At 35.7% G+C, this 21,708-nt stretch overlaps 1 protein-coding gene across 6 annotated transcripts in view; it reads right to left on the bottom strand.

The window, feature by feature from the left end:
- RASAL2 (RAS protein activator like 2) overlaps positions 1 to 21,708 on the bottom strand; it is a 233,474-nt gene that overhangs the window by 54,575 nt on the left and 157,191 nt on the right. For all 6 annotated transcript variants that reach the window (XM_006088946.3, XM_006088947.3, XM_006088949.3 and 3 more), the window contains one exon: positions 8,586 to 8,692. In XM_006088946.3, coding sequence (XP_006089008.1) covers positions 8,586 to 8,692 — 107 coding nt within the window. The remainder of the gene's footprint in view (positions 1 to 8,585; positions 8,693 to 21,708) is intronic.

Here is a 21,708-nt window from a genome sequence, read left to right as displayed (position 1 = left end):
AAAAGATCAAGCAGTTTATTTAATAGACATGAACTTATGAAAGAGATTATAAAGCACACTATATAAGATATGAATAACTCTTCAGGTGGGAAAATTTGCAAAAATTAAAAATATTCCATATATATGCCTGCCATAATTTGCTTTCTTCTTTTAAAACCAAATGTCATGTTTCTTATGTTTATATGCTTGAGTAAAAATGTATATAACTATATGTCTTATAACAGGCAAAATTATGGTAGTGTGCATACAAATGCAAACATGCCATATCTGTATATATAAAGAGCCAAGGGCCGTCACATCCGAAACAACTGAACGGATGACCGAACAGGCTGAGTGGGGCGACCAACCCAGCAGGGGGGTTAGTGAGGGATGACCAAACAACTGAACACCAGGCTGCATGAGGCGACCAGGCCAGCAGGGGGTTAGTGAGGGGCTACCAAATGACTGAACAGCAGACTGTGTGGGGTGACCAGGCCCACTGGGGGGGGGCAGTTAGGGGCGATCAGGTCAGCAAGCAGAGGTGGTTAGGGGTGATCAGGCTGGCAGGGGGGCCAGTTAGGGGCGATCAGGCAGGCAGGGAGGTGAGCAGTTAGGAACCAGTGGTCCCGGATTGTGAGAGGGATGTCCCGACTGCTGGTTTAGGCCTAATCCCCCAGGATTGGGCCTAAACCGGCAGTCGGATATCCCCCAAGGGGTCCCGGATTGGAGAGGGTGCAAGCTGGGCTGAGGGGACCCCCCCCCCCTGCACAAATTTCGTGCACTGGGCCTCCAGTATTAGTAATAAGCATCTAAAAAAACTTGTAGGAGATAAGCAGCCACTATATAATGAAATTTATTTTGTTGTCTTGTTTCCTCCCCAAATACATTTTATTTAACCCAAAATACCCCAATATTATCATTTCAATTTGTAATCAATATTAAGAAACATTCAGATATCTTCTCTTTTTCCCCCTGAACTTAAAGAAAAACCCCAAACAGCTTTACTGAGATATACTATACATGTCATCAAATTCCCCCTTTTAAAGTATACAATTTAGGGGTTGTTGCATATTCAAAAAGTTGTATAACCATCACAACAATCTAATTTCAGAACATTTCATCACTCCCAAAAGACATCCTGTACCTAATTAGCAGTTACATGCCCTCTTAACCTCTGGCAACCATTAATCTATTTTCTTTCTCTATAGATTTTCCTATTCTGGACATTTCATATAAACTGAATCATACAACATTTAGCATAATGTTTTCACGAGTCATCCATGTTGTAGCATATATTAGCACTTCACTCTTTTTATGATGGAATAATACTCCATTGCATGGATAGACCACAGTTAGTATACCTACCCTTTAGCTGATTAGCCATCCTAGTGTGTACAAAATGGTATCGCACTATAGCTTTGATTAGCATTTCCCTAATGACTCACGAGCCGAGTATAGGTATAGCTGAGAGGTACAAAAATACCTTTCTGTATAGCTAATCCTAGCAAAATCAAGAAGTTGGCAAGGTTTCCTTTCTATATTTCTATCTTCCTAATATCTAATATCAATTACACTCAGGGGCTAATTATATGCTCCCTTAAATAGGCATTATCCCTTGAAAATGTTTATCTCTAATTGTAAAATGAAAGGTGTTAAGCCTCCTTTAATGGTAAAGCAGAAGAAAAATATCTGTGCTTCGAGGAGGGGGGCGTATAGTACACTACCCATAAGAATGAGCTGTAAGTGAGCTCATCCCATCCTCCCCCTCAAAGAGCCCTCCTCTCCTGGGCAGGATAAGCGGGAATCTCCGCTAGTTAGCACTGCTGCGAACACATTTCTAGGAATATCCATAGACTAGAGGACCGATGCATGAAATTCGTGCAAGAGTAAGCCTTCCTTCCCCCGGCTGCTGGCACCGGCTTTCCTCTGACACCCGGGACCCAGGCTTCCCTCAGGCCGCTGGCAGGGACCCGGGACCGGGCTTCCTTCACAGCCCCAGCTTCGTCCAGAAGGACGTCCTGTCTAATTAGCATATTATGCTTTTATTATTATAGATTGAGGGGGATTCCCATCATTCTTTGTTTCAAGTTTAGAATCTTGGCACTATTCCCTGCCACACCTGCTCCCTTTTCCTCCAGGTATTTATCATGTCCTTTCTATTTCTCTTAAGGGGTCATATCAATTCTTATTTCTTTTTTCTCTGCTCCAAATTTTATATTTTCCAGGACATTTATCATGAAGAGATTTTAAAATTATACCCATTCTGATTACAAAATGATTTAAAGATATAGTTAATATTTAATATCTTTATACTATAATTTTTCTTTTCTGACATCCCTATGTTTATTCATTATTTTTACCTCTGGTAGTAAAATTTTAATAGAAATACAATATGAATATAAATTCACATGTTATATATTCATACATATATGAATACAAATATACCTTTTATTAAAGGAGATATCACTGCAGGGTGATCCTATTATGGATTTTAACTCCATGTAGATGATCAGCAAAGAGAAGGAAGAAAGATGGATACAGAATATTTAAGCAGTGGGGGACAGAACTTTAAGGACCCTAGAATACAATAGCAATGAGAATACAAAAATTGAAATACTATGTAGCTTGGGTACTATGAATTCAAATTGATTGTTTCAGCCCTGAGGCTGAGATTCTTAGGCTGGTCAGAGGTCACGGTACCACAATAAAGCAATGTTTTATAAATGTAGACCGGTCGCCTGAATTGACTGCGGCAAACACTTAGAAGGGTAACTAATATGCAATGCAGCAATCTGTTTGTGAGCAATATTAGGCCAATGAGAAAATATCAGACTTGAAGGTACAGAAGAAAGCACTAATGTCTATGGAAAGACATTGACTAAAATGAGTTCCTAATATTTTAACTATTTAGACAAATAGTTCTAAATCCTGGGTACATGTTAGAATCTTCTGGGAAGTTTTTTTAAAAATACAAAAGATTAGGTTCTAGTCCAGAGATTTTCATTTAAGTGGTCTGAGGTGGATTCTAGGCATTAGTATTGTTGTGGAGTTCCTTAGGTGATTTTTTAGGTTTAGCTAGAGTTGAAAACCACAGGTTTGACAATGAACACTTTCTGGTCTTTATCAAGTGAGCATGAAGCTTTCTGTTTCTTTTTTTAACCTGGAAAAACAAAGATCTTATTGAGGCTTTTATTGGTCTTATTCAGGATTCTATACAAAACAGAGACCAGTATCAACTACACCTAAAATCTCAAAACTTGAGAAAGGATGTGACATTTCTTTTTAAGCAGGAATTTAACTTAGTCTACATTTATTATTCCAAAGCTTTACTTTCTCCCTAAAACTATGCAAAGGTTTCACCTTTTGATAGTCTTTTGTATCTAGTGCATGTATCTGATTGGGAATGCTCAGGTGTCTCTGTAACAAGAACACAAGGAGGGTTACACAGAAATAGTCAGCTATTGCTTTAGTTCAACTATGCTTTCTGGTTGTCTTGGCATATATTTTAGTGCCTGAATTCTTTCAGAGCCAAGCTCAAAGCTAATACGAATGAAGCAGCTGCGACTGCATTGTGTTATATTCACATGGAAGGCCAACTCAGACCATTGTGTTATGGAAATGAGAACACTACACCAAGCACCTGGCCCGGAACACAAGCAGCCTTCTCTTAGCCAAAACTAAATTGATGGCATCTTCTAAGGAGAAGTGATAAAAAAAATCATAAATATCAATAGTCACTTTATAAATAGGATATTCAAGAAAGGAGGCTGTTCCAAAATCTAAGGCAAGTGAAACAAACACATAAAATTGCAAGACATGATTATTTTCCCATTCTGAATTAAATTATAAGTACCTAAGCAAGTTTTCAGTAGTTTACTCATTTCTTCCTAAGAACCCCTGTAATATTTAAATGTAGTTTTAACAATGTATGAAACATAGAATGGATATCTTATTTAAAGGAAAACACAAGTATGACAAATATGACAAAAAAATCTACCAGGATGTTAAAGAAAAAAAGGACCTCTAAAAAGAGGTGAAAACTATTCTAATGACTAAAATTGTTCTAACAGTCAAAACTCAGATCTGTAGAAACATTGTGAGTTTATGTATGACACCAAAAGGGCTCAAAGAAATAGCTACAGAAACAAGTCATTAAAGAAATCTATCTAATTTCACTTCCTAATCAATATAAGTAGATACAGCATACACTATACACATAAAATATCCTAGCCCTGAATTCCAAAAACAAATTCAATTCTCTCTTTGTTGAGGAAAAATATATTCTGCACAGGAACACTCATTTATTCCAAATGATCCCTTAGTGGTTATTAACTAGTTTAGTAATCTATTTGGAGACATCACCAGTAATACCAAGAGAATATGTGTAGAAAGATACTCTATTCTTGTCCTTCACTAATTCACACATATTCTGTGCATTCACAATTATTGTTGAGAATCTACTATGTGTAAGGTATTGTGTTAGGCATTGGGGTAGCAACACAGATGAGTAAAAGAGATATTCATTATCTAATGAGGTACAAAGACTGACAAACAAATACTATTTTCAATCCATAGTTGGGAATCCGCGTATGCAAAGAGCTGACAAATTATACGTAAATTTTCGACTGCTGGGATGGTGGATTCCCCTAAGCCCTCTCATTGTTCAAGGGTCAACTGTAATTAAAATTGGAATTAAGGTGAAGAAATATGGGGTGAGAGTGGAGGAAGGACAGAACAGCTATCCTACAAATCGCGGCTTTTTCTTATGGCTAAAATTAAAATTACAATACATTTAAACATTCCTAAAAACCAAGTCATTGCCTTATATAGGTTCAGTGTCCAAATACGTTCCCTTTTTCATTTTGTATGTCCTTATTTTTAAACTTATTGACTTTGCTGCCTACCACATGCACAAAGATGGCTTAGACTAAGTAGGGAATATACATGAATATGCTGCTATACTAGTTACCCATTTAAAATTTTTACAAATATAAATTTGAGGGAGCGGGGAGGACATACAAAGGTTTTAGTTTTACCTGATGTGGCCTCACTGCTATAGTTATTCCTTGGCTCCTTTCTGCTTCATCTAGCAGCAGTGAGCAGGATATAAGCAACTCTTACCCACTGGCTTCTCTTGGATCTCCCTGATGCTAAACCCTACTCTAGAACTATCAGCAGTGTCAGCTGGTAGCCAGAGGTGGGTGCTGGGCTGGCCCTCCACTGAATGAGAGCCCCTCACCCATCACTCACTGAGTGATGCCAAGGGGAAGAGTCAAGTAATTTACCAATACTTCACAGTATTTATAAACTTGGTTTAGCTTTTGAGCCAAGACAAATATTTCAATAAACAAATATCTAATGTTTTAGCAGCCAGCAAAATTTAGTTAAACTTGACTGACAAATCCACTCACAGCCTTGTCCCAACTTACCTTTCCAGCCTTCTCTCTTGCCATTTTTGCCTATATACTTTCAATTCCTGCCTCACTGAACACTTTCCATATTGCCTGAAAGCGTCAATTACTGTATGAAGTGTGTCTTTCCAAAATGCTGTTCCCTCAGTCTGGTTTACTCTCTCTTCCCTTGTCAATTATTTTCACTCAGCCTTTGAAACTCAGCTCAAATCCTGGCTCCTCGGCAAAGCCTTAGTTTACACAGTACATTGCTAAAAACTCATATCACCATGCTTATCTACCTCCTTATGAATCTGGTCCTTTTTCTGTCTCTTGCTACTAGACTATACGTACTCTGGGAGTGGAAATTTCTGTATCCATTTCTGCTTCCCTAGTACCAAACAGAGTGCCAAGAAAGTATCAATAATTGGCAAATCACCAATACTTTGCTCAAAGTAAGCATTCGATAAGTGTGTCAGTGTCAATAATTTTAGTCAAAGCTTGCTAAAATCTATTTCATCTGCTCTGCTTTCAGAAAACCTGAAAATGTTGCTAAGAAAAAAAAAAGGCCTTTTGGGGAGTCCACTACTAGTTCCTTTTTGGGTTCATCTAATGAGCAGTGGACCTGCTGTTCATCATAGTAAAGACATCTGAACCCTAGAACCACAAGTACTTGTGCTTAAATCTCACTTCTGCCCCTTCATAAATTTAACATGGAAATGATCTCGTTTGTGATACTGTATAAATAACTTACAGTTAAGTATCTCAAGGTTCGGTTCCTTTTTGTACTGTTTTTTCTGTATTCAGAGAGTCCACCATAATATTTATTACGAAAGTATTTTGTGTTAGTCTAAAAACTAGACATACTTCTTACTGGCAATACATTTAAGTGATGCAAGTAAGTCACATTAGCTACTGGTGTTATATGTAAATTTAAAAAATACAATGTACGTCCACAGACATCCAAGTATGGCAGTGCCTCATTTAGCCAGCATATTATGGTTTCTCTTAAAAGAATATAAATTATTTATCCAGCATTACCAAGGAACAAGGTACTTCATAAACCAGATTTTTCTGATAAGTTTTATAAGCATCACATATCTTCAAAATTTTAAATATTCTCACCAGATATATATTACACAATATTATACAGTCCCACTTTTTAAAAAGTCCAGCACACAAATATAACCTCGCTTTTTCTTGATGATTCAAGATCATTATTATCAATGTCAATTACTACACTATGCACCATTCATCCTGTAATGTAATGGTACCCATAAGGGCTATTGATGAATGTAAGGCTATTTGCCTTTATCCTAAGTGGATTCAGATTGTTTTTATTACTCTGCAAACAGTGTGTTCTGATAGTTACTTTTCAAACAATTGTCTATGTGAGGGCTTGGGAATGGTTAAATTCTCCTAGAGAGCTAAGTGCATAGGCTCGGTGACTGCAATTTGTTAGGCAAAGGTCTCTTCTTTCCCTCAATATTTCTAAATCCATGAGGTAGCTGAGACTGTCAGGAGACTAACAACTGAGTAAGTTGTCCAGAAGTAGTGCTAGCCTTCATATGTATGCATTATCGCTTTATTACTTTAACTCAAGAATAGTCAGTCTTATTATTAAGGTAAACCTTAGATTAGATGTCAACTTATTATTTAAATATAAATAAAATTACTGTTTTTAATGAATTCAAAATTTAAAAGCCCAGTCATGAACTTCAGACTCAACTTAGAAGTACTTCAATGTTACCATCCTGCAGAGGGATATTCTTCAGTTACTGACTTAGAAAAATTTCTAAGAATTCACCATTCTATTCCAGCATGATGGCATAAAAACTTCAAATTCTAATTCAATCCCTTTGTACCAAACTCTGTATATGGATAGTTGGTTTCAGTATATTTAATCTGTTTCATCAGGAAAACAAGGAGGGAAGGGGAAAATGCTGCCTTCATTCATAAAAAGTTTTAAAAATAGGTAGCTATGTCTATGGAACAAAGAAATTTAGTAAAAGGCATGAAACCTGATATTTTGAAATTCCTATCAAAATTGGTTTAGAATATTAATCCAACATTTGCTTGTGAACTTTAAAAATGAAAAGTTGGTAAAAATTTGAAAGGTCACAATAACAAATATCCACAAACTCTACAAGGCACTAAGATACAATAAAGGGAAATCTTGCTCCTCAGGGTTAATCCAAAATTAAACATCATTTAAGTTATTATCTTATTAATGAATATCTACTTATATATCTCAAAATATCAGTTCTACTTAAAAGGTCATCCCAACTTTTAAAAAATAGCATTGGAATAAGTAAATAAAGAATATAACATATTAACTTGGCTGAATTAAAAGAAAAATATTTTTTCCATAGAAAAATCTATTTCTATTTTATATTGATTTCCATTGTATCTACAACAATGACAACGTTCATGTAATTCTTTTCAAGTTTAAAAACAATGAATTTTAATAATATGATTAGAATGTAGGTATATTTCTTGCTCGATAAACAAAGAAAATGGATGAATTAAAATATGGATTAGTCAGAGTTTTATCAAAATGGTTCAAACTATGCCTGCAACTGGTGGTCAGCTGACCTGATCACTTACAGCCTTTCCATCTCAGCATTCCTTTGAATTTAATACTGAGTCTCAGTACTACCTGTCAGTTTAAGGATTATTTTAAACTGGGATATTTCTTCCAGGATATTTCTAGAGCACTTCAATGGTCATTAAAACAGACTTAGGCAAAGCAGACCAGATTTCAGAATTAGAACTCACAATTGTTTAAATTCTCTTATAATTTTCTCTGCAACTTTATGAGTATCATTCTCTACTTATGTTTCAGCTTTGGAAAATTAAAAAAAAAATCTCACCAGCATCTTTACAGAATTGTTATAGGTTTTGGCCAGTGATTTGATAAAAGAGCATTCTGCAAAGATTTGTACTCTATTGTTCAGAGGAATTTGAATTTAATGTATTTAGTTACATAATTTGGAAGTATCCCACAAGTAAAATTAAAATTCCCTAAAACCTAATAAACCTTACATTTAAATAGACATTAAGTACAGTTAATCTATAGAAGTTGACAACTCTGTCTTTAACCCTAAGTACTGTAAAGAAATTCTTGAGAAGCAAAATGTTTTACTCCTTAGCAAATATAACTATAAGAAGAAACGACAAAAGTGAAATATCCTTTTAGAGAAGAGAAACACTTACTGGTACTTTGAAGGGTGAGGTATATGCAGTGTCCATGGAGTTGGGTTTCTCGGAGGTACTGGTCCCTGAGATACTCCGTCTGCGAGGGGATCTTTCTGCTGGCACCTCTGAAAAAGAAAGACCATTAAGAACCCAAAATTTAAAATGTGTAACTTAATTGTAAAATTATTCTCACTCCCTACCCCCCCCCCAAAAAAAAAATCAGTTTACTTTAAAGGTGCATTATATTCTATAACCACATAATTTTTCTTTTTATCTCTGTGGTGTTTGAACTATGGAGACACTAGGAGATGGTCACAGGAATCTGCTTTAGTGTGACTGCTTATGTCTCATCTGTGCACATATAAAAATAATTTCTTTTAAGCTATTGTTTAATATCTATAAGTTCACTTAATATTTGTATCTTACAATGTATGAATCTACTTCTCTATTTGTCAGCAGCAAAGGAATTAATAGAAATTTTTTACATTCTTGTGAACAAAATATAGTCTAATGTTGCTCATGATTTGAAGGTGCTTGCACAAAGGTCAAAGTTCAGTTCAGTGCAGATAAGATGATTCACCAGACTGCAAAGGGCCATGTGAAGACTGAAAGCTGCTGCCAGGAGAAAATACATATATGCCTATGCAGATATAAAAATAGATCAGCTTCTCCTTGTTCTCGAAATATGACCTTACTAAGACATTACTCTGGAATCCAAATCTGTTCAAACCACCTAACAAGCTTCAGATTTTGCACATAATGTGATAAATATCCAACTTAACTACTATGCACTACATTAAGGTTACATTTAATTTTTTATAGAGTGATATACATATGCATATTTATGCACATACACACACATAGATGATAGATATATACATATTATACCTTTATCACAACTGCTTCCCATCTCCACTTCAACTGACAGACACATAGGAATCCAGCTTCTCAGATAACATTAGATAATCTCAACATGAACAAGGGAAAAAAAACACATCCTAAAAAAAGTATTCTGTATTATCTTCCAGATCTTAAAAAATGAGGAGTAAATCGTGACTCCGGAGACTGACATTTTGCTTCCTGCTGCTCTCCCTTTAAAAGATAGATGCAGTTTAAACTTCCATTTCTGGCCTCCTGGCCCCTGGGATCCGTGCTACTTCCACTTAAGAGAAAGCGTTTTTCTCTCGCTCCCTCCCTGTGTCTTGCTCTTCCCCCCTCCCTCTCTACAGCTTGCAGAGAGAGTAAGCGAGAAAGAAACACACAGGACTGCAGCTATTCAATCAATCGCTCTCACAGCACATCCTCATTAGTTATTTTCAGGCTATTAGCAGACGCCCAACCACTGCCTCCCCCCAGTTACAGAAAATTTCACTGTATTGTACTAATTGGCAGCAAGAAAAAAAGATTTACTGAAATTTATATTCAGTTAGTGCCAAAAGGACACCATTTTACACAGATTCAGTAATGCATACAAGTCAATCCCTCCTATGAAAATCCAATTGGAAGTGCTTACCCTATTACTATGTTTGCCTGTTGGATACTGATATGCTTCCCACGACTAAACATCTTCTCTGTGACATCTTGACTAGTGAGACATAAGCCAAATTGCAGCATTCCTAATGACTGGGAAGTTGACAGCAGAGTGCCTTACATGCCTGCAGCAGATGAAAGTTCCTCGCTATTACTGTGTTTTACAATCATGACCAATAAGTAACTGTAAGTTGCTCAACTTCTCACTAACCACCAATGGTTAAATGAGCCTTGATTGTACAAAGTCATTTTCAGAATTAGGCACACACAATTTAGTGTACATTGCTAAAAAATAGCAGTATATTTAGCTAAAATTCATGGAATGGCACAAAGCACTGAATTTAAACAAATCAGTTTGTTAAACACATTGAACAAGACCATCAGACTCCAGCAACATGACATTAAAGAGTGATTTTCCAAGTTAGGAAAGTCTTATGAGGGGCAGGCAGTTGGGTGGAGGAGGGGCTGATTAAGGTAGAATATAATCTCATCTGTCCTCTGATGAGTACTTATAATTAGAAAGTACAGGAGGAGCCTGAATGTTACAATAAAATATATTTCAATCTCTGAATTGATGGAGAAACCAAATTATAATGTAGGAAGAAAGTTCCATTAAGCAAGGATAAAATGAAACAGTTTCTTTTAATTTGCAATATTCTAAGAAAAAAAATTGAAACTTATTTCTTCACTTTGTTCCAAACATCTAATTTTATTATTCAGGTATATAAATTCATTAAATAAATATATTTCAATGCCTTTAACTATTTGGAAATTATTGGCTAAAATGAGCAACCACATTTCAAACTCTAACAAATACGTTATTTGTTTGGTTTATTTTTGCTTTTAGATTCTCTTTCTGTATCATGAAAAAAACAACAACTCACAACTCTGATATAGCTTAAAGAATTTATTTGGGTTCAAAAAAAGAAATTAAATTATTCTTAAAGCATGAACAATTGCCCCTAAAGGGAAAAGAAAGGATAAAGAATACAAGGTAAATTAAATCAACTATTAAAATAGTAAGAAATCTGTACTTCTTGACTTTCTCAACCCCAACAATGCAAAAAAGAAAGAAAAAAAGGCCTTTTAATATCCAGGTTGTTTAGTTCTCAGAAGATTCACAACTATTTCAAAGCTGAGAGAAGAATATATACCCCAGGAACCAATGTCCATTTAGAAACAGGATGGCAGCATCAATAAAAGCAGAATTAACAACTCACAGGGTTAGTCACAGGTCTGCATAGTAAACTGGCCCAGCCACCTTTACTTTTAAGTCCCAATTAGAAAGGAAAGCTGCTACTATGCCCCTAAAGCTACATTTCTGCTGAGTTGGACCAAAAATCTATAGTGGTTCCAGTAGGCCAAAATTAGACAGCTTTCTCCCCTACCCCCATTCCTGCTATATGCTATCGCATTATTTTCATCTGCTATAAAAATTAATGATCTTTCATAGTCACAATATTTAATTATAGTCATTTAAAAATATGCTTGCTCTCTAAGGCTGAGACATATAATATTGTTTCAGTAGATAGAGGTCTGAAACATTTTGTTCACGTTCTCATCATCTAAAAATAGTATTTTTCATCTTCAGATTGAAAGACCAAAAAAAGTTATAAAAAAAACCCCCTTAGGTTTTAAATTTAACTCATCATTTCCTTTGCCATTAGGTATGAATTGAGATGAGGTGACAACTTAAAATAATGAGAGATAACCTCCAATCCAGCCCTACATAGAATGATGTACTGAACAGAGAGAACATTTGGTTGCTTTTCTTAGCAGCACTATCAACTCTGTGTGTCCTGTATGAGCCATTTCACCTTTCCTGCTCTGGTCTTCATTAATAAACTGGGTTATTCAGACCAACCAGCGATGAAAACAAGATGAATGAGTTCATATGCTTTGATGCAAAATTAGCATTTTGGAAAAAAAGGGGCTCTCTAAATACAAAATGTAGTATTATAACGTCATTTCCTCAACATGCACACTTTCCTCTTTGTCAATGTGCTTTCTCTGAAAAGTGTGGTGAAGAAATTGACAACTGGATAATTACTAGTATAGGGGCAAAGGCACTTTTGGTGGAGGATGTGCTTGTTCAACAAACAGAAACTCAACCTCTGATTTTAGAACCTAGTAGTGTTTCATGGCCTTTAGTTTACTTATCAGGAAGCAAATGTCCAAAGTGATTCAGGGGTGGAAAAAAAAGTAAGACAGTGCTAAGGAAATGAAGAGGTATAGTAATTTAGATACAGTGAATAGGTAGTTGCCTTGAGAAGGGGAGTGAGAGACAATACTTAAGAAAGTAAGGGCCCTGACTGGTTTGGCTCAGTGGATGGAGCCTCGGCCTGCGGACTGAAGGGTCCCGGGTTCGATTCCGGTCAAGGGCATGTACCTTGGTTGCGGGCACATCCCCAGTAGGAGGTGTGCAGGAGGCAGCTGATCGATGTTTCTCTCACATTGATGTTTCTAACTCTCTATCCCTCTCCCTTCCTCTCTGTGAAAAATCAATAAAATATATTTAAAAAAAAAAAAAAAGAAAGTAAGGAAGTCAGCCTTGTATATTTCTCAGGGAAGAACACTGGAAACTAATGCAAAGCTTCTAGGGTAAACAGCAGCAGGGAGCCCAGTGGGACTATTTGTAGCAGAGTGCTCCTATTTGTTTTTAGCTTAGGGGTCTACACATAAAAACTTTAGCCTTTGACTCAAAGAAAAAACGCCAGGTGAAATACACTTCACCCAAAGGTACAAATCACGGAGAAACCCTATGGACATACTCTTACTGACACTTTCTTATTTTCTTTTCAGGATTTTGAATAATGAATGTGATTGAAATAATTCTGGAATATTATGTTTGGAAAGGGTAAAAGGAAATGTTTTTATCATATATGTTTGCTAATACATAAATGTTTTAACTGAGGGTTAGTTTCAAAACCTTCTGAAAGTATCAAAAGAGAACGGTTATCTGCTATATGACATCATTATGACCATATATCTAGAAACATAAAATATACTATATTTACTTTTTGTTCAATCATATTTAACCAAAATTCATATGTCATCATCATGTCACATATGCACATATGTAACATAAACAATGCAGCTAAAAATGTCATGAATTCTGGTAATGTCTACCACTTTTAGGTTAAGTTACAATTGTGTTTTTAAAAGGTAGATAGCCCAGCCGGCATGGCTCAGTAGTTGACCATTGACCCATGCACCAAGAGGTTGCTGGTTCGATTCCTGGCTAGGGCCTCCTGCATATTCCACACCAGGGATCGAGCCCACAACCCGGGCATGTACCCTGACCGGGAATGGAACCATGACCTCCTGGTTCATAGGTCGACGCTCAAACACTGAGCTATGCAGGCTGGGCCAGTGGGGGCAAATTTAAAAAAAGGGAATACTCTCACCAATGTGAAAGTCATTTCAGAAAATTCAACATGAAAGACGAACAAAATGTGGAAAGATATTTATGTAGTTTTAATTTGGTGGACAATGACGCAAGGAACCAAAATATCTTTTTCATAGCAAATTTCTCTAGTTATGACAGACCAGAAAAACATTACATATTCGCAGATGCAGTCAGTTTGGCATATATAGTATGTCTAAATATTTCACATGAATAGCAACCCAAGCCAATTCCTAGTCATTTTGTTGTTCAGAATTATAAAATATAAATGAATGTGAATGCCCTGCCAATTCTAATATTCACAGGCCTCTTTAATATTTTTGATATTATATTTAAGAAATAAGTGTTCTAATATTCTTTTTTAAAAAAATATTTTATTGATTTTTTGCAGAGAGGAAGGGAGAGGGATAGAGAGTTAGAAACATCGATGAGAGAGAAACATCAATCAGCTGCCTCCTGTACAACCCCCACTGGGGATGTGCCCGCAACCAAGGTACATGCCCTTGACCGGAATCGAACCCGGGACCCTTGAGTCCACAGGCTGACGCTCTATCCACTGAGCCAAACCAGTCAGGGCATGTTCTAATATTCTTAAAAGGAGAATTTTCCAGTTCACTTCAAAAACCTTTTTAAAAATCAATAACATTTTAACATAGCATGATAGAAAATTGAATACACACCAAACTGTGTTTGTGCAACCATTCAGGTCCCTGAAATTTCAGTGTGTATAGTGTTGCTGTGAATGAGCTGACCTCAATATCATCTATTTTCCCTTATATTGTGTAAATGATGGTAACAATAAGTAGGAGTGGTTCAAATTATTAATAAATGAGGTAAGCAAATAACTTAGCTCTCCATGCTGTGAATTCTAAATTAGAAGAATACTTCTTCCATAGGAGGCACATAATACATTTAAGAAACAGAATAGGAAAGAAAGAATAGTATTAGGAAACGAGTTTGTACCTCTCTAGTAAAGAGGGATTTTAATAACAAATAGCAAAAAGTGAAAGAAAAAAGGCTTCATGAAAATGGAATTTCATACTTTTTGTTGGAGGAGGACTGAAGGTAAAAGCTTAAAAGTGCAGGTAGAGAACCATTTTATAAAGGAAAAGGGACAAGAGCAAAGAGAAGAAAATTACATATTACATTTATATAGTTGCTAACACTATAGCACCTGGGCATTTCATAGACTTCATCCACCTGATTCTCAGTGGGACATTCTCTGCTGTGTCCCACTTTTACTGCTTTAAAGCCTGTGTACTGACAGTCACTACCATTCAGCTGCTCTGAAATACAAATCCCCAGAGCCACTTTAATTCATCCAATTTGTATCACTTAGAATGCAATACTACACTCAAACAAGCAGTCCTTTCAAGTTTGCATGCACCAGCACTTACTTCAATACATACAAATTGGTGCTAAGTACGAAAATGTGGTGAATTCTCAGAAAGTATAGACACCCAGTCTCCCCACCTTTACTTTACTTCAATAAATTTATTCTCTATTATTATTATAAATGTATTCTTGTTAATATAATAGGAGAACAGATTTCTCTCTGGTCAAGGAATCTGAACATCCACAAGTATTCCATTTCTTCAGCTTAGGACTTCACATGATGATATTGGATGGGATGGTAGAGAATAGTTTTAGTGCAAATAACACTTGCAACCAGAACAGCTAAGAAACAACTCAGGGTTACAGGGTATCTTTAGTTTCAAATACAAAGCATATCTCTGGGCCTTGGTGCTAGCAACCGGAATCTTAATAACAATGATGAGAATATAAGGATAACTACAACACCCAATTATCATTTCTTAATCCTTGTTACATGCTACGAGTGTTATATGAGTTCTCTCTTTAATCCTGACAATAATTTTCTGATAAGGAAATTATTTTACAGATAAGGAAACTGCCCCCATTTTACAGATAAGGAAATAGGAGATGTTTTGTTACTCTGCCCATGTTTGCGCAGGTGGTAAAGGGCAAAATCAGGACTGGAACCCATGTGGTTTGGAGCCTGTACTTTTAATCACCATGCATACTATCCTATTCTCCTTGTGTTTTGGACTATTGGCTGTAATGGAGAAAAAAATAAGATAGATAATCATGGAGACTCTTCCTAAAAGTAACTCAAAGAACTTGAACAATATGCACAAAATTCTTCATATTTTAAAGAAAATGAAAGCATACTCTTTGAGCAATAATTTACTACAAAAAAAGCCCATCAAAGAAAACTTTCGCCCTAACCCGTTTGGCTCAGTGGATAGAGCGTCGGCCTGTGGACTGAAGGGTCCCAGGTTCGATTCCGGTCAAGGGCATGTACTTCAGTTGCCGGCACATCCCTAGTAGGGGGTGTTCAGGAGGCAGCTGATTGATGTTTCTCTCTCATGGATGTTTCTAACTCTCCATACCTCTCCCTTCCCCTCTGTAAAAAATCAATAGTTTATATATATGTATACACAAACACACACACACACACACACACACACACACACACACACATATATATATATAAATAAAACTTTCAATCCCAGAATTCTGATGCTAAAGATAACATTCTAGTCAAGAAACAAAGAGAAGTGAAGCAATGGGATGAAGAGGGAAAAAGGTTACTAGCATAATGTAATGGAGAAAAAAATTGAACAAAATAAGAAACAAGCTATAAAGAATATCTACTACTGATTTCTTGAATAAAAGTGACAAAAAGCCCTCCAAAAAATAACTTGCCCTTAGGGATAGAGATGAATAGATGAAGCACAGAGGATTTTTAGGGTGGTAAAAATACTCTGTGTGATACTATAATGATGGATATATGTCATATAGTTGTCAAAACTCACAGAATGTACATTAAGAATAACCCCTAGTGTTAAACCTTTTTAAAAAAGCCTTGCTCTTCTATCTTCCTAAGTAATCTTCAGAATACCTAAGTGGAGAGATTACTTAGGCCAATTCTATGAGACAAAACTAGATTAAAAGCATTACGATCTTAAGTTTTACAAAGAACAATCTATATATATAAAAGCCTAAGCGACCAAACGACTGAAGGACCGGTCAACTGGTTGCTATGATGCGCACTGAAGACCAGGGGGCAGACGCTCAATGCAGGAGCTGCCCCCTGGTGGTCAGTGAGCTTCCACAGCCAACCTCCTACAGTCCCACCCCCCAGTCTCTAAATAACTAGGAAAGCATCATTCAGCATAAAATGACTGTTTTGAGCATTTCAATCTAGTTATTTATAAAATTTTCTTAATCTCACAGCTTCATTTTGGTGAAACATATTTTGTCCACTCTAGAAGACAATGTCTTCTAATTTACAGAGATTTCTAAGACCTTATCTAAACTTTTTCTATGACTGACTTATTGTTCTCATTATTAGTATGTTTCATATATAACTGTGAGTATAAGCTTTGATTTACTTACACTATGATTTCAGTATTCATCTTTAAAATCTTAAAAAAGATTTGGTCCTTGATTGTGTCAGGGCCTTTTAAGACTAGTTGGGGTTTCATCCTAAAGTAGATTTTAACAGAAAGTATTGAAAACATACAAACGTTTGAGCCCCTAATATAAAGATGAGAATTTAATTATTTCAAGTATGCATATGAAACTGTGTGAAAACAAAAAATGCTTATATATATTGGACATCACTTATTAGTGAAGGTAATAGAAAAGGGAGGAGCCTATGATGTTGATTTGTACCCATTTTGCCTCTAAGCACTCACTGCAAGTCTCTCTTCAAAGTGTCTGTTGGCTTCATTTTGTATTTTTTTTTTCCACTACCATCTATCACCTTACTCCAGGACTTTTTATCTTCTCATGCAGATTATGGCAGGACCCTCCTAACTGATCTCAATGACTCCAGTCTCTCTCTGCTTAAAGCTATTCTGCTCATCATTACTGTATTAACCTCCCTAAAACACTACTTTCTTAATATAATTACCTTCCTAGAGATCTTAAGATAGAAAGGCACCTGCCCCCACCTTATACCAACACTCTCCAACATATTGCCTTATTCAGATGATCTTTGATCTATCTCAAACTGACCATATTCATTCCTTGTGTCTACCTTTACTAATGGTTTTTACTTATCTGCCACATCTTAAGTGACCTTCAATGCAAATTTCAATTCATCTACTTCTATAAAACCAGGCCTAATTACTAACATTTCTTTGATTTTCAATTGACACATTTATAAATTCATATTACTTGATTATAGGTTCTCTAGTTTGGGTTACCAAACTATATTTCTGTCCAATACAGCGTTCTGCAAATGAAGTCTTGTACTCTAAGATTTGAATAATGGTGATGTCTAAATTTTCAAATGAATTTTCTCTATTTTAAATATTTCTTCCATAATGTTTTTATATACCATTTGTACCCTTTCTTGCTTGTCTGCAAGTATTAAAACAGAATACAACATAATTAGTAACAAATAAATTTTAACTAAACTAAAAAATAGTTCAGCATAGTCTACATACCTTGTTTTCTCCTTTAATAAGTATGTGATCATATAGAATTGCCATTTTTGTATGCTAAATAGTAAAATATTAATAAATTCATATGGTTTGATCTAGTACATAATAAAATTATCAATACATTTTCTAGTTATCTCTCATTTAAAAGTGGAACTAAAGAGTGCCATCTAATCAAGTTTAAGAAACACTCTCTTTTTATGTATATTAACTTGAATCATCAGCTGGTAATTAAGATTTTGGTAAATAAGCTTCATGAGAGATTAGGTTTAAAAGTTTTGCGGTTTTTCCTTCTGTGCATCACTCTAATGGAAAATTCACATAATTCCAGGCTTTAATAAGAAGCACACTTAAACATAAATGAATCAGGGATAAGTCTTGATATCTTCTTATTCATCCCCATTGTCTTTAGATATCTGTTTGGCTTTATTTCTTTTCGTTTTTAATTTGCATATCCCCATAAGAAAATACTCTAAACAATGATGTAAGACTTAAAAGCTCTTAAGGGAACACTGATTCCCATGGGACTAAAAATGGATTTAAGTGATATGCTTAGGTTTTTAGCCTGGATCGTGGTATTTTTTGTTTTTCAATTTAGATACCAGAATGCCAAGTCATTCATTTACAATGAAAAACTGAATTTATCATATCACTGATTAGAAATATTAATCCAAGTGTAATATAGGATTCATTCTTTTTTAGAAGTCAAACTTTATGAGAAATTAAACCATAATCAGTGGTAGATTTTAAACTATTGATTCAATTTCTTTAATGGTTATAAGTAGCAGGTCTACTTACATTTTTATTTCTTTTATAATCAATTTTAATAAATTCTTTTTTAAAATATCCATTTTCTCTAAATTATTAAATACATTATCACAAAGTTTTTCATGACAGTCTTCTATTTCTCAAGTCTCTGGTTTTCTGTAATGGTGTCCCTTTTTTCATTTCTAATATTGTTTACTTGTGCTTTCTCTTTTGTCTTGAACAAATCTTGACAGTTTTATCTACTTACATTGGAGAAATAACTTTAAAGAAACAACACTTGGCTTTTTTATTATATTACATTTACTTCTGTTTTCTATTTTACTATCATTTACTGTTATCTTCATTATTTCTTTCCCTAAACTTTCTTTAGGTTTATTCTTTCTTTTCTAATTTGTTGAGTTGAATACTTAATTACTTCATTAATTCTCATCTTTTCTCCTTTCAATATAAAAGATTAAGACTGTAAGTTTCACTTAATAACTCCTTTAGCAATATCCTACAAGTTTTGGAATGTACTGTTTTCAGGATATTCAGTTTTAAGTATTTTATAATTTCCACTAGAGGCCTGGTGCACGAAATTCAGGTCCCTCAGCCCAGCCTGCATCCTCTCCAATCAGGGACCCCTCAAGGGATGTCAGACTGCCGGCAGTCGGACATCCCTCTTGCAATCCGAGACCGCTGGCACCTAACCGCTCACCTGCCTGCCTGCCTGATCACCCCCCAACTGCCCCCCTGCCAGCCTGGTTGCCCCCTAACTGTCCGGAAGAAAGTCGGTCGTCTGGAATATGTCCGGTCACCCGGTCTAATTAGCATATTACCCTTTTATTAGTATGGACTATTATTTCTTCTGGGACTAAAGAGTTAAATATAAGTAACTTTAAAAGTTTCTAAAAGTAAAGGATTTATTTATTTTTTAAAGGCTTATATTCTTTTTTTAAGATATATTTTTATTGATTTCAGAGAGGAAGGGAGAGGGGGAGAGAGAGAGAGAGAAATATCAATGATGAGAATCATTGATCGACTGTGTCCTGCACGTCCTTTACTGGGGATTGAGCCTGCAACCCGGGCATGTGCCCTTGACTGGAATCGAGCCCGGGACCATTCAGTCCACAGGTCGACACTCTATCCGCTGAGCCAAACCACCTAGGGTGAAAAGTAAAGGTTTTTAATAAATTTTTTATTATTAATTTATAATTTAGTTCAACTATGATTAAGAGAATGCTTTCTGTATAAGATAGACTTTGAAATTTGTTGAGATTTATTTATGCTTCAGTCTATTGTCAGTGCGCATCATATCGACAGGTCGTTCCGCTGTTTGGTTGATTTGCATATTAGCCTTTTATTATATAGGATAGAACTCAGATTCTTCCCTTAAAAACTGTCCCTTTCACAATTTCTCTATTTTTTTTAATAGTACCATCATCCTCCCAAGTTCAAAATTAGTCTTTGACTCATTATGTTCCCCATTCCTCCAATTTGTCACCAATTTTGCTGATGGATCTATGTAATCTCTCCATGTTTTCAACTTATTCATCTGAGGTGCACAAATACTCATCTGCACTTAAAGTGTACTAGGAGCTAAAAGACAGAGGATTGAGCCCCTGAGGGCATTCACAATCTAGTTATAATAATAAATAAGCAAATCACTAATTATAACATAGAGGGTTAAGTGTTGAAACAGAGGCACTTAAATGTCTGGAGTACTGTAATAGCTTTCAAACAGGTTTAACTGCTGCTAGTCTCTTCCTCCTACTGGGACACTTTCAGATATGCCTGCCTAAAAAGCTATTTTGACCATATCTTTTACTTGCTTAAGAATCTCTAATTCTTCCCAACTGCTTTCAGGATAAAATACTCATTAGCCTGTCGTGAGAGTCCTACACAGCGAGCCACCAAATAGCCTTCAAGTATTATCTCTCATTACTTCTTTACATGAACTTCCATTCCTTTCAAATCAATTTACTCTTTGGACATGAACATTAATTTAATATTCCTCATGCCACTCCTTTCATACAGAAAACACCAGTTCTATAAAAATCTATTCCATCGTTTAAGATTCATATTACATCCTATCTCTGTAAAGCAATCTTCAGTGTTACTAATAAAAAATAATGTGTTCCTTCTTCAATTTCCCAAAGCAAGTTTTGCCTGGATAAATCATTTCACCATCAGGTACTGCCTTATTTTATTTTATTATCTCCACTGTCTTAAATTATTAAATCTTTCTCACTTAATTGTACATAATTCATGTTTTCTCCCTAACCAAATTCTATGCTTTGCACAGACAGCTTTATCTTATACTTTTTTGTACCCAGCCATAATACCTAGCACAGTCTTGTTCATGAGCAAGATTTGAAACAGGGGTAGGGTTTTGGCAAGTTCAGTTTGGATAAAGGGACACTGCCAATGGAAGAAACAACACATGCAAAAGTAGGGAAGGGCAATGTTTGTCCAAGATATAGAAAGTAAATCAATTTGAAGGAATGAAGCCCTCCCCCCCACACTAAAAGGAATACTGGCATGTGAGGTGGAAGGGTCAGAATAAGTTCCATAGCAGCGGTTCTCAACCTGTGGGTCGCGACCCCTTTGGCGGTCGAACGACCCTTTCACAGGGGTCGTCTAAGACCATCCTGCATATCAGATATTTACATTACGATTCATAACAGTAGCAACATTACAGTTATGAAGTAGCAACGAAAATAATTTTATGGTTGGGTCACAACATGAGGAACTGTATTTAAAGGGCCAGAAGGGTGAGAACCACTGTTCCAGAGTAAGGTGTTTTGACTTTATCTGATAGGTGATGAGGGAACCATAGAAGGTTTTAGACTAGAATAAAGAACAGGGCACAGTTTTATAAAGTTTTATCAACTCAGCAGTGCATTAATTTAACAGGAAGGCCTGAACATCAATGAAGTGGCTATTGCTAGAAAGTGATGCAGTAAAGCCTCACCAACAAAGTACT

The sequence above is a fragment of the Myotis lucifugus genome, unplaced genomic scaffold, assembly GCF_000147115.1.
Source record: "Myotis lucifugus unplaced genomic scaffold, Myoluc2.0 scaffold_54, whole genome shotgun sequence".
Classification (NCBI taxonomy): domain Eukaryota; kingdom Metazoa; phylum Chordata; class Mammalia; order Chiroptera; family Vespertilionidae; genus Myotis; species Myotis lucifugus.
This window is presented reverse-complemented; position numbering and strand designations above follow the sequence as displayed.